Source organism: Chinchilla lanigera, unplaced genomic scaffold (genome assembly GCF_000276665.1).
Source record: "Chinchilla lanigera isolate Chin_1 unplaced genomic scaffold, ChiLan1.0 scaffold00011, whole genome shotgun sequence".
Classification (NCBI taxonomy): domain Eukaryota; kingdom Metazoa; phylum Chordata; class Mammalia; order Rodentia; family Chinchillidae; genus Chinchilla; species Chinchilla lanigera.
In genome coordinates, this window is record NW_004955412.1 from 24,686,837 (window position 1) to 24,701,535 (window position 14,699).

Below are 14,699 nucleotides of genomic sequence, written 5' to 3' on the forward strand. Positions count from 1 at the left end.
TTTGATTTCCTTTATTCTAGTCTCTGAAAATTTTAATAATTTCTGTTTGAACTTACCGTTTTCATATATCACATTGTGAGTAATGTTGCTCACAGTAAATATAGCTGGATTTTTGGTTTGTAAGGCACAGGATAGCACAACAGCCTTACTGCTAAAAGGCTAGCTGAGAGTTCAGGCACCCATGCACACCTTCATGCATAATAGGCATAAGAAGAACCTGATTTCAACACAGAAATTACTCTCATTTCAATTTGGAGTATTTCTATTCTAAATGAACCTCATTTGAAATAGTTAATGTCTATGAGATACTAGACATGTCCTGTTACGTGAAATGTGTATATAAAGGTCTATGATAGGCTGACCCAAAGGATCCTTTAAGATAGTAAGTACTAAAAGTAACTCAGTAAAGCAACTGTGATAAAATTAGACTTCTAAAATGTCATGGAACAACGTGATTTATTTTTCTGAGATTTATCACTGACATCAGAAAGAATACACTATGATCATTTCATCTTGGCCTAGTTATTTGTTAGTTCATACATGTAAAATGCTGTGAATACTAAAACACATTTTAAATGCTGTTGTTTATTTTACGTATTTGAGTGGATGAATCTAAATAAAAGTTTTCCATTCTGAAATTAGTTTGGTGAAATGAAAAATATAGAGGTGAAAATACTCTAAAAGTAAATAATAAGTAATAAACAGTGGTTTACTATCTATTAATTATAGTTATACTAGATTATCAAGAAATAAGATTGCCCCAAATGGAGAGAAATCTCTAGCTTATGAAATCTTTACCAATTTACAAATTGTTACAATGTCTCATTCAAAATCCATTCTCCCATTTTAAACCATGCTTTGATGGCCACTTTCTCATTTCAGAATTAATAAAGTTCAACACCAGGTTTCTCTGGAATCAATGAAAAAAATCTCCCAGCTATTTTGTTAGAGGAAGATATAATTATAGGCAAAGAAGTTATAAAAGGAGTATAAAGTGATTATTAAATTATGGAATCATATTCTTGAATTTCACACATTGTCCACTCTAATTGCTATATTCATTGAGTGATAAAAAAAGATACTATCATAGAAACTACAAAAGAATAACATATAAATGTGAAAGAGAAGAAAAGAATGTATGGTGAGGTATGTAGTTTCCCCTTAGAAAATTACAGTTTCATGAAAACTAAATACAACTGTTCGAACACATACTGAGCACATTTTGTCAAATTTTTTTTTTGGTTTTTTTGGTTTTTCTCCGGTACCGGTAACCGAACTCACGACCTTGCGCTTGCTAGGCAGGCGCTTTTGCCGCTGAGCTAAATCCCCAGCCCCATATTTTGTCAAATTTAAAAATAAAAAAATTCTGGATTAACCTAAAATTAGTTTTTTAAAGGTGTAAATCCAATCTCAACCAACTCATTCCTGGTTAAACTGTTATAATATTCAAATGACTTAAAACCAATGAGAGATATTAACTTTGTCCAGCTTACTATTTGGCAGTAATCTTGGTGACAAAGAAAGTACTGATCTGAAGAAACTGTCCAATGAGGAATTGCTCCTATTCCTTATGCTCTAGAAGGGTGGGTCACTTGTACTAACACCTTGTGCAGGGCCAATTTCACATCCTTGTTTCTTAAGGAGTAAATCAAAGGATTGAGGGAAGGAGTGATGACATTGTTTAATACCTGAACAGCAGCATCTAGCCAGAGGCTGGAAGCAGGCTTGAGATAGACGAGAATCACAGGCCCATAGGCCAAGAGGATGGAGGTCAGGTGGGCACTGCAGGTGGAGAAGGCTCTGCGTCTGCCTTCTGAGGAGTGGATTTTCAATATGGAGAAAATAATGCGAGTATATGAAGTGAGGATAAGGCAAAAACACAAGAGTGCAACAATACCCACGTTGGTGAAACTCACCATCTGTGCTAGAGAGGTGTCTGCACAGGCCAGGGGTAAAACCATTGGAATATCACAAAAAAAGCTATGTACTTTGTTGGGGCCACAATAGGGTAACCTGAAGGTGAGGAAGGTGAGGACACTCCCATGGAGACAGCCTCCCAACCATGTGCCCACAATCAGGCCAGTAAACACTCTGGGGTTCATGATGATCATGTATCGCATAGGACGACAAATGGCCACAAAGCGGTCATAGGCCATCACAGTGTAGAGGAAACACTCGGTGCCACCCAAAGTGTGGTAGAAGAAAACCTGAGAGGCGCAGCCCTGGTAAGAGATGGTGCGGCTTTGCCCCACCAGGAAGACCATCATCTTGGGGGAATTCACAGAAGGGAAAAGCATATCAAACACAGACAGGTTTCCCAGGAAGAAATACATGGGGGTGTGGAGGTTGGAGGAAGTCAAAATGGTGAAGAAAATGAGCAGGTTGCCCAGCAAGGAGAAGGTATAGAAAGTCAGGAACACAGCAAAGATCATGTCCTCTAGCCCTTGAGTGTTAGGAATTCCCAGGAGGATGAACTCAGTCACAGATGTGTAGTTTCTCATGCTCATGAACAGACAGTCCTGGAAAAGCAATGCAAGAAACATGTCAGATCAGAGAAACAGAATGTCTTGCTCACAAAGTGACTCTGTGAAAGTCAGTGGATATAAGCTAAAAAGGGACACTGAGGGGAAGGGACCTGCAATAAATCTGGCATGGAAGTTAAATTGAAAAATTCGTTACAGTGCAATGGAATAATTTATTTTTATACTCAGAAAATATCTACACTAATCAACACTTATGACCATCTTAATTTAGTTTTTCCTAATCTGGTTCATCATCAAACAAATTCTTATATTTCAGAGACATCTGTCTTCCCCAAGAAAAAGGTGTTTTTAGGTACCATGTCACTTAAATATGGACAAGTCATAGTTTGTTTATAAACATACCAACTTCTTAAATATATGCACATAAAATATGAACTTAAGCATATATGATAAATTTCTTCATATTATTTTTACTTTCAATAATCCTGTGTAGGGCTGGGGATTTAGCTCAGCAGCAAAGCGTCTGCCTGGCAAGCGCAAGGTCGTGAGTTCGGTTCCCGGTACCGGAGAAAAACCAAAAAAAAAAAAAAATAATAATCCTGTGTAGCTCATCATTTGTATTCAAAAGAAAAGATTATTATTCATATTTATAACCCAGTCATACACATATAAAAGTGGGTTGTGTTTAGAAGAAGGCAGTATTTATTTATTTATTTAATTTTAAAGAAAAAATGAAAAGTCATGGAAACAACTAAGTATCCCAATACAAATTCCCTACTCCATTGTTTTTCTTCTATACCATAAACAAGTGTAAATAGTATTAATAACATTAACGCAACTTAGCTTTATTAGTTAATATTTGTATTAGATAAACCTAAGAAACAACCTGAATCCTATTTTCTGAAGCTCCAGTTTATTTATTTTTGCCTTCCATTTTCACTGAAACTTTCACATGTTGCCACAAGATAAATCTGATTTCCCTCTATTGTGACCAGGGTTTGTCCATAGAAAGTAATCTGATAAATGTATTCACAGTTTACAGATCGCTGTTCAGTTCATTCCCTGAACTATTTCATTTTAGATAAAGTACATATTTATGCTGTGGATAAAATTCCCAGTAAGTGTAACCCGAAGAAAGAAGGAAAAGGTGAAGGAAGAAGAGGCTCTTCAGGAAATGGTATCATCTGTCCCATCACCATGTCCTACGTAAGATTTGTCCCTTTCCTGGGGTTTGCACAGACTCGGAGCTAACAAAGATATCCATAGGAAGTTAAAACGCTTTTCCAGCCCCTTGCTATATAAAAGTCAACTTTGGACCATGACCATGGACCATTTAATATTAGACACAAGCATAATATATCTCCTGCCAGAAAAAGAAAAATGAATAAAACAAGGTTCCATTCCTTGCTTGCTCAGAGGTTGTATAAAACTTATGCCTAAACTTAAGTAGACTCTACCATTTGCTAACCAGAGAGATTTTAGTAACTTAACCTCTGTGATTACCATGTGCTCAGAAGAAAAGTGGGTATTTTCAGACTCAGTGGCTTTCTGAGATTAATATAAAAAGCTGTGATCTGCCTTTTTCACTTAGTAGTAAATGTGTAATAAATTCCCTTAACCACTAAACCTCAGGAATGCAAGACTGAGGTAAAAGTAATGATGTACTAGCAAAAACATTGCAGATGTAATGAAAATAAAATTAGGAATGGACTTAAACAGATCAATAAGATTATCAAAAGAATTTATTAACTCTTAATTGACACATAAAAACTATATTTATGGAATTTGAATGTTTTTTCTTGAAAAGCAATAAAACTTTATGCACTTCAATTCTTTCACCATTCACAGCAAATTGGAGAAAGTAAAATTTTCCCATTTACAAAGAAAAATAGCCTCTTTAAGCTGACCTCAAAACTTCAAATGATAGGTCCAGTGAATGCACCATTCCCACATCCTCTGACCTAACCTTTGTCATGGCACGACAAAGCTTCCAGGCCCCTGGCCTTGGCCAGGTAGGGCGGCCCTTTCCTGTACGTTTCGCACACTGGAGGTGGAGGTAAACGGTGTGTGCGGCAATTTTCAACCCGCTCTAGGCAACTAAGCCACACAGTGTGGCACAGTTTCAAAGTAAAAAAAGAAAATTTAAATGTGTAGGAATGTAATTAAATAAGAAGGCCCTGGGTTTGTTCCTCACTAGTACCAAAGGGGGAAAAAATAGCAAAAGACACACATGTCAGGGAAAGGTTGATTTTCTCATAAAAAAGAGTGAATTATTTAAATATTTTGGCAGAATTTTTAAAAAGGAAAACATTTTGTAGCCTAGAAGTACATACACTTTTCCTTTAAAATGAACACTTTTATTTCTAGCTTAGCAAGCAAATTCTAACTGCTAAATCGTCTGCTCCTTTCCTGCCCAAGGTAGAGTGTAAGATTCACAAAGTACCTTGGTGATAATATAATTTAAAGTCAGGAAATGTAATGCCTCATGCCTTGTCTTTGTTGGCCAGCACTGCCTTTGCTATTCTACATCTCTCTGGTTCCAAATGAATTTTAGGAAAGTTTTCTCTAGACCTGTGAGGTATGCTAGTGATGTTTTGATTGGGATTGCATTAAATGTGTTTCGGGAGTATGACCATTTTCACAGTGTTGGTTCTTCTTATCCATGAGCAAGGGATTTCTTTCCATTTTCTGATATCCTTTTTGATCTCCTTTTTCAGAGTACTATAATTTCCAGTGGACAGATCTTTTGCTTCATTTGTTAGACTGATTCCTAAGTATTGCATTTTTTGGGTGCTGTCGTGAAGGGTGTGGTTTCTGTTATTTCTCTCTCAGTGAATTTGTTGTTTGTGAACAGAAATACTATTGATTTTGGAGTGTTAACTTTGTATCCAGCTGTGCTGCTAAATTTGCTTATTAATTCTAGGAGTCTTTTGGTGTTTTGGGTGTCTTCTATGTAGAATATCATGTCATCTGCAAATAATGATAAATTAACTGCATCCTTTTCTATCCTTATTCCTTGTATTTCTCTCTCTTATCTAATTATTCTGGTTAATGTTTTCGGAACTATAATGACCAGGGGTGGTGATAGTAGACATCTTCATCTTCTTCTTAATTTTAAAGTGAAACTTTTCACTTTTTGTTCATTTAGTATGATGCTGGCTGTTGGTCTGTCATAGATGGCTTTTATCAGATTGAGGTACAGACCATTCTCAACAGCCCCCTTATGATCCTCGGCAATAAGCACTCCACAGCACACTTCCATCATACCTACTCCTCAAAGGTTTGACATCATCCTGAGGACATATCGCATGATTGGGCTGTACTTGATCATAAAGACAGTCATTTAATAGCATACTGAATATCTACCAGAGAAGATAACTCAGGGTTATCTCCCAGGGAAACAGAAAAGGAAGTCATTTCTTTTCCTGTAAAAACATCAAACTCTATTTTTCTTCAACTCTAAATTCTAAAATTGATTCCTAAACTTGTTGAATTTCACTCTCACCACACTCACTGAGGTTTGCATTATCCCTTTCTGTTGTTACTGACAGTTTGGAAATATATTTGCCTGATATATGATGTTCTCATGTAGATGACAAAATAGTAAGGTTGGGAAAATCTGTAATGTATATAGTAACTGCAAAATAAGATTCCTGAAGAAAGAACCTGTCTCCTTCCATGTCACTTACCTTCCTTCTACAAACCATTCTCCTGACAGACATGCCCCACCCACCAACACTTTTCCCAGACTATCCTCACCTTCATTGCATTCTAAGAGCTGCCTTGCTAGTAGATTGCTGAACTCATCTCCATGCAAGAATTTTCTGCAGTTCCATGATTCTCCTTCTCTTGGATCAACAGCTGAAATGATCAGGACTCAGATGATGTCTCAGCAAGACAGAAGGGAACAAAAGAATGAAAGCAGTGTGAGCGGAGCAACAGGTAACAAAATCAGGAAGAGAGTAACCTCCACACCACCCAATGGAAAACACTTCTAATATAGTACAGAGATAGTCTTCTCAAATTTCCAGTCAAGAAAAATGTGTTTCAAAGTCAGAACTTTATTTTACATATGAGCCCATGGCAAAGAGCCATGACTTTGAACACTCTTCATTTCAATCTAAGACATAGATCTGACACTCCAACCTGCTATTAATGTGGTCTCTAAATTCTGAATTCATAATACTTTGAAGCTGTAGAGAATTAATGGATCTTGATCCTTTGGAGATAATATCCCCAGTGTCCTAATCCCCTCACTCAAGAAAGTTGAGTAAGTAAAAAAAATAATAATTACAGTTTTTCATCTCTTTCTTATGTACATTCACATTCCCTTCCTCATTATTTTGTGATCTGATGTATTGATTACACAAGTAGATTAAAATTTTATAGCTTTCATTCTAGCTTCATGAAGTATTTAGTATAGTGATGTTAGCTAGTCCTCCTACAGTGCAATTGCTCACCAGAATATATTGCTCTTGTCTACCTGGAAATTATGGCTCATAGATCAACCTTTCCTCAGTAAAAATGGCTTTTATAAAAAGACTAACTATGACAAGTGCTAGCAAAGATTTGAAGCAAAGGCAACCCTTGACCACTGTTGGAATGTAAATTTGCACAACCATTATATAAAATGGTATAGATGGTCCAAACCTGGACTATCTTAGAATGCATTTTTCATTCAGTTAGGTTTTTTTGTACCTGATTGGCAAGAATATAAAAGTAGCTAGGCTGGGTGGTCTTAGCACCCAGCTAAACATCTCTCATGGCAGTGTGTCACGCTGGCTCTCCGGGAAGTGGTTATCTGATGCAAGGAGGTCATCTATTGGCAGGAAAGATCACTACAGGGCTGTTAGCAGGAAGCCTCAGTTCCTTGTTCACTGCATGGGCTTTTTCATTAAACCACATACATATCCTCACATCATCTCTACTGCTTACCACATTGTAATTGATTCAAGGGAAGGCATAAGCACGAACCTGGAAAGTCCTCTTGGCTAGTGATACCTTTATGCCTATTTTTGTTTTCTCTTGATAGGAGAGAGTCACTAAGCGTAGCTGGGATTCAGTGGGAGAGGGGTTAACTCCTCATCTCAAAGAAGTGTCAGAAATGTTGTACACACCTCTCCAGTAAACACACATATTGTTCTACCTTATAAAATATTTTCCTTATTGGAACTCTTGTGCCTTTTTAGAATTATTTCACATGATAATACATGTTATGTATAAATTTTTTGATTTAAAAGTGCACACTAATTCACTCTACCTTTGTAAAAATCGCATATCTTTTAGATTTATCTTCTCTGATCACACCGTTCCACAACTATTCTTTCCTTCTATCAAATGACCATTTTTATTGCTTAAAGTATTCATTTTTTCTTTGACAAATATAGAAATTGTGACACTCCTAGTAAAATTTTAGGTTGCTATATGATTCATAATTTCAATATTTTCATCAATGACTGGCCTATAACACAGTCAAATGGGTAGCCATGAGAATACTTCAAAATAGTTATTGATAGTTTACTAATTATAAAGCACAATGCTGGCCAAACAAGATATAGTATTGATTCAGGTCAGTATAGTCTCTGCACTGTGTAATCTGAGACATACTGGCAGAGAGAGATACAGGGCAAATAATCAATATATGATGGAATAAAGGCTTGAACAAAAATCAAAGGGTGCTGTGCAAGCATAGCTTTAGATAAGTGTGCCAAAGACAGGGACAGACGCATCCTAGAAAATGAGTGAACTGGCATCTTAGGGAATCAGCTCTGATAATTACACTTATAAAGTACTTTAAAATCCCTACACTTAAAGAAACTTGTTATTGAGTGTTCTTGTTTTCTAGTAGAGTAGCTACTGCCCTGTAATATGTTACTTTAAAAAGAACAATAACAAATAATTTTAATGCATACCTTACCTTTTCAGTTTTTCTGCAAACTCTGATGCCAGAATAATGTAGAGTATGTCTTCATTGATCTAATCATTTCAGACAGTGTTCTTTGTATTGTAGCTACTTCCCCCAGTCTGGTCTAAGCTTTAAAATATAATCACTGTCCAACCCCGTGAAAGCATTTGCAGCAACTGTCTCTGGATCAGCACTGAGAAAAGCACCCCCTTTATTCTTAGGAAAACTTTGTTGTATTAAAGCTATGAAGGGATGAACAAATGACAGCTGTCCCAGCAGCTAATGGACTGGAGCCTCCATACAGTGCTGGTCACCTCAGCCAGGATCCTTTTTGTCATCCCAATAAAACCACATGTCCTGAGGTCCATTAAGTCAACTCACTGTCATGCAGAGATATCCAGAAATCCTTCTTATTTTTTTTTCCTGACATGCCTACAATTTGATCTGTTTCTTATATAATCACCAATTGGTGGTATTTTTTCTGACTTACTGATATTTCAGGGATCCAATAAAAACATCTTTTAATTTCCAACCTATGTTAGAAATAATTGAGATAAAACCCATCTTGTCAGAGTTCATCAAAATAGCAATTTAATTACTAATAGCTAAGATATACAATGCTAAATTAAGGAGTGCGGTTTAGGTTGGGGGTGTAGTACTCTTAATCATCCCCCAGTGAATGCATTTGGCTTCTCTTTTTCTTGTCTTTGGAATTCCTTGCAAAGATTCTACATTTGCTTACATAGCAATGTGGGTGACGCCCCTCATAGTAGCTGGCTTATTAGCTCCAAACCCACGTGATACATGGTGGCTCTACCGCTGACAGGCAAGGCTGGCATCAGGCACCCATGTATGTCTGCAGATGTGACATGATAAAAATGAAGAGTGGAGAACCCTGAATTACAAAAGCAGTTGCTATCACCTCGAAGGGAATATTTCCATTCTCAGTGGATTTTACTTGAAATAACTAATGTTTGGGAAAAATAACTAATTATATCCACCTATGTGAGCTAGGTATGTCCACCTATGAGTTGTGTCTACAAAAAGTCAATATAGTACTAAAAGAGCATTGTTTGAGACAATAAGTAGTAAGAATGAATAGATCTGAGATAAAATTAAATGTCTATAGGAGAGTAATCTGCTTTGAACATAAAATTTCCTCTTTTGAAAAGAGTATACTGACCCCATAATGGATGCAAGCCAATGAATATGGTATTTCATTTCTTCACAAAAATTTATATTATTTTTAATATAGTTCTTATATGGATAATATATTCAACCTTTTCTCTTTAAACCTTATGTAAGTCTTTTGAGAATGTGTGTCCTGGGAAAGTCATTTAATCTGTCTGTCTGACAAAATATTTCTTCAATTGATACTTGTTAAGTAAGTGAATATTTGGAGAGTTTATGAATGCACATAATAAATGCTGCAGTTTGGCACTGTTATACTACTTTTTACTTCAGTATTGGGATTTTGATAAGAACAAAAGTTCTAAGAAGTTCAAATTGCATAATAAATGTACATATACCACCACATTATTACTTATATCTTCTCTGTGTATTTGTTTGTGTGAGTGTGATACAAATACTAATTATGAGATGTTCAGACCTCTTGGAATGACGTTTGGCATTACTTAGATGCAAAGTAAAAGCCTCAATTTATTGTAGGACTAACAGGAAAAAATCTTGGAGTACATCATTAATTATACATAGCTTCAGTGGAATTTATTGTCACTAATACAATATTGCTTACCACGGTGACTCAGAAGGAAGAAATGGAGATTAGCTGAAACTAGGTAATTAAAGTAATCCATCTTATATTCTACAACTTACTCATTATTAAGCTGTTTAATAAGTCACACAAGCCAAAATAATTGGATTTTGAATCAGTGATGCTTATAACAATGTTGAGGTCTTCAAATTCTCACTAACTTTCAACAAAAAGTGTTTTTGAATCCCATAAGCAATAGAAATTACAGTCTTAGCCTATGTTAGAGAAAATAAAATTGTCCATGAAATGGAAAAATATCCATCAACAATAAAGCAAAATATTGGCACTACATATGCAACAAGAGAAGAATTTCAAAATATTGTATTGAAAGAAGTCAAGTCAAAAAGAAAACAGATTCTATTTGAAACAAATGCCAAATGAAGGCAATCCTGTAGGGATAAAAAAGATGTTAGTGACTGACTAGAGCTGGTGTGAGAACAAACATGATTATAAAAGAGTACAAATTTACTCTTACTAGAGAGAAAAGTTCTGAAATTAGATTTGATGATACACACACACATACTCTGAGCACAGGACAATTGGACAATCTCAAATAAATGAATGCAAGTGTTGACTATCTACTGTGGAGGAAGAAATGCTCAGGATTTACTATTCAAAAGGTTAAAAGACTGAAGACAGCTAACATGTACATTTACCAACTTCCCACTGGGAATGTAAACATTATGTACTGCACACAGGAACTAATAAACTAAAAAAAAAAAAAAAAAAAAAAACCAAAAAAACCCACAACCTGAATGTACCTAAAGGCCGTCATATATCTGTGAATTAGGCTAAGAAAACTGGAGGGACAGGAGTGGGGAAAAAGGGGGAAAGGGGAAGAGAGTGTCATATCTATTCTAATTGATCCCTCTGTGCCACACCTTCAAGTCAGTGCTCACAAGGGATCAAGTTCTCAAGGAAGCTGGAGACCTTGATTCTCTCCTGAGGGGTTTCATCCTGCTCCTTCACTCTGGACTGGAGGCACTGCAAGGTCTAGGCTTTTATACCTGAGTATGTAGGTAAGAGAATGAGAAACTCTTAGCTTTTCTAGCCTCATAATCTGGCTGTTTAGTCTACACTTTCTAAGGGCAAAAGAAATGGTCACAGTAATGTGGGGCATGGGTTTTAGTTCAATATAATCACATATTCTTCCACTTTGTTGATGCCTTTTTTGGCCCAGTGTCTCCTCACTGTGTTGACTTCTTCTCAGGGTTACATGGGCTCCAGGAAGATGGTAGATTGCAGAAGTGGTTTTGCTTGAGTTTGGGTGAGTAATGACTGAATGGGCTCCTTCATATTTTCTTAAGCTATTTCCTGATAAATGAAGGTTGTAAACCTTCCATGGGATTGCATACAGATCCTTTGTTGTATAACACTAAAATTAAGACTAAATCCTGCACTGAAACAGACATTTGTTAACATTGGTAATCATGTGCTTTTTTTTTTTTTACTAAGTTACATACTATATTTTTCCTCCTGTGTTAGTAGACAAACACAGTTTCTTTTGTTCTGCCTGATTGATGACGGAGAATGCAGCATCAGGAGTCATCCACTTCATTAGGTAATCCAGACTCTTCCTACTCACTCTACAGAAAAGCTGTGAAGTAATTGCTCCTTGGAAGCAAAACATTAGTATCGTGAATATATTTTTCAATCAAGGGTGTGTAGTGACACTATTTCAGTAGAGTTTAGATAGGTCAAATCTGTTGTTGCACCTATTTTTAGTGTTAGCATATATATGTATATATATGGCATAGTAAGTGTTATTTTCCTTTCTGTTTCATGATTTACCCACTAGTCAAGTTCCATTGTCCAGTTGTTCTGATGAGTGATGGAGAAAGCAGCTTTGGGAAACTTCTACCTCAAGAGGTAATGCCAGGCTGCTCTAAATCACCCAACATAATGCTGCAGAATAAAGTTACATTAAAATCAGAATAGATGTATAAGCAAGAATGGGTGGGGACAGCATTGCATTAATTTTTAGAAGTCCAATAAGATAATAGTGTACTGTATGTAGAGATTTAGGGAAAATTTAAAGATCATTTTAAATGTTATTGGGAGTCCTAGAATAGGGAGCAGATATGACATTAAAAATCAGATGTATCCAATCTGGGGGCTTATTCAATGTTCTTCAATCCATCCTACCTTGAGGATCACTCTTCCTTCAAGTTTGAGAAAACATTTGAAAAATAAACGTGACAGACACAGAGTCACACATTAATTACTGAAGGAAATACACTAAGTCCATTTGGAAGTGCTTTACAGTGCAAAGTTATCAAGAGTTTCCAGTGGGTTCTCTGAGGATATTCACGTGGTGGGAAAAGCTTCCCTTGGTGAGGCTGTTCTTTCATCTTCCAGGACAAACTGCACACGAGGATGTGGAATCACACTGCAGTAACTCAGTTTCTCCTGATGGGAATCCCCCACACTACCGGGCTGGAAAACATGTTCTTTGTTCTCTTTCTGGCCTTCTACCTGCTCACACTCCTGGCAAACCTGCTCATTCTTCTGGCCATCCTCACCTCCTCCAACCTCCACACCCCCATGTATTTCTTTCTGGGAAATCTGTCAGTGTTGGACATATTTTTCCCTTCCGTGAGTTCTCCCAAAATGATGCTCTACTTAATGGGGCAAAGCCGCACCATCTCCTACCAGGGCTGTGCCTCCCAGCTCTTCTTCTACCACTTCCTGGGCTGCACCGAGTGCTTCCTGTACACCGTGATGGCCTATGACCGCTTTGCTGCCATCTGTCACCCTTTGAGGTACACAGTCATCATGAACCACAATGTGTGTGTCATCATGACTCTAGGCACGTGGCTGGGGAGCTGTCTGCACGCATCCGTCCTCACGTTCCTCATCTTTAAGTTACCCTACTGTGGCCCCAGTGAAGTGCACAATTTTTTCTGTGATATCCCCGTGGTGCTTCCTCTGGCATGTGCAGACACCTCCCTGGCGCAGACGGTGAGTTTCACCAACGTGGGTGTGGTTGCGCTCCTGTGTTTTCTCCTTATTCTGACTTCCTACACTCGTATTGCTCTGTCCATATTAAAAATCCGTTCTTCAGAAGGCAGGCGCCGAGCCTTCTCCACTTGCAGCGCCCACCTGACCTCCATCCTGTTCTTCTACGGCCCGGTGGTCGTCATTTACCTGCGACCTGCCTCCAGCCCCTGGCTGGATTCTGTGGTTCAGGTGTTGAATAATATTGTGACTCCTTCCCTGAATCCTTTGATCTATTCCTTGAGAAACAAAGAGGTAAAGTTGGCTCTGAGGAAGGCACTGAGCAAAGGGGCGCACACTTGTGGGGGCTGAGCTTCATGTCATGGTCTATCTTTGCCACAGTGCCTGGCATTTGTCAGGGTGGCAGACCTCTCTCATATCTGTGTGGTTACTGTGTGGGGTTTGTAACAAGGCATATTTCATACTATTGTATAGTTTATAGAGATTAATGTCTATTTTTATGCAACAATTTATTCCTCAAAAGCTTTCAATATTTATCATGTATCATGAACTATCCTATGCACTTTAGAGACAAATGTGTAATTAACATAATATTCATATGATGTAGATCATATGATTATCTCAATGTCCTCAGAAATACTCACAGAGTGGTTAAGACATGTGTAGTGTCACAGAGAGCAAAAGTTGCTGAGCTAGGATATGAATTTGAAGATATTACCCTTTTTTATTGCTTCTTCTGTATTGTTTAAATTGTACTATAGATACTTGCTTCTCCTAGAAACTACTTTTTAATTTACATGGAATAATCACCAATTTGCCTAAATTCTGTACTCTATTAAATTTCAATCTGACACTTTCAATGAAGTAAGTGTGAGTTATACTTCAGTCAGGCTGCTTAAAACATTGTGGTGATTGGAAATGCTTATTACATTATTAAAACCAGAAAAAGTTTTTAAAATTTGAGCACAGCTGTGTATGTCTATCTATACTAGTACAAACAGATGATGTAGACATGCACATTGGCATAAATGATATGTCATAAGTGAAGTGGAGTTAAGAAGGGAGTTTAAAAACCTAGTTTAAATTGAGTCACTAAACAGAGGAAAAGTGATAAAAGGCTCATATTAACTATATTTCCATAGAAGGAATAATGAGTTACTTGTGTAGACTTTAGCAGTCTATTAAATTTTTTGAAAGCTATTTACTGTAGATAAGTATTATTTTACAAAGTCCTGGAATTCTGGAATTAAAATTCTATTCTTGATTGAATGAAAGCCAACCTCCAGTTCTTATCAAATTCAAAATTTTTCATAAGGGAAGACATTCACCTGAGAATAGATTTATGCTCAGATCTCTGTATATATATATGGATATTACCTGGCTTCTACAAATGTAAGAGAATTTCTTTACATTGTACTTCAGCATGTGTGATCCATCACAACTGATTCAAGAGTTGTAGGAATCAATGCATTTTAAAAATTTTTCTTTTATTTTAAAGAGAAAAAAACAACAAAATAACAACAAAGACAAAAACAAAAAACACAAAAACAATTAAAAGATACAGAATTTCAAAACAACATAA

The 14,699-nt window shown here is 36.8% G+C and overlaps 2 protein-coding genes across 2 annotated transcripts; one reads left to right on the forward strand and one right to left on the reverse strand.

The window, feature by feature from the left end:
* Positions 1-1,568: 1,568 nt before the first annotated feature.
* LOC102021429 (putative olfactory receptor 10D4) lies at positions 1,569-2,507 on the reverse strand. Its single transcript, XM_013510940.1, has one exon. The coding sequence runs from the start codon at positions 2,505-2,507 to the stop codon at positions 1,569-1,571; it is 939 nt and encodes a 312-aa protein (XP_013366394.1).
* Positions 2,508-12,535: 10,028 nt separating this feature from the next.
* On the forward strand, positions 12,536-13,468 carry LOC102021748 (putative olfactory receptor 10D4). Its single transcript, XM_005378634.1, has one exon. The coding sequence runs from the start codon at positions 12,536-12,538 to the stop codon at positions 13,466-13,468; it is 933 nt and encodes a 310-aa protein (XP_005378691.1).
* The last annotated feature ends 1,231 nt before the right edge of the window (positions 13,469-14,699 follow it).

What these genes read in the sequence shown, in the direction of transcription:
- LOC102021429 (XM_013510940.1), bottom strand. Translation starts at nt 2,507, where the DNA reads ATGAGCATGAGAAACTACACATCTGTGACTGAGTTCATCCTCCTGGGA.
- LOC102021748 (XM_005378634.1), top strand. Translation starts at nt 12,536, where the DNA reads ATGTGGAATCACACTGCAGTAACTCAGTTTCTCCTGATGGGAATCCCC.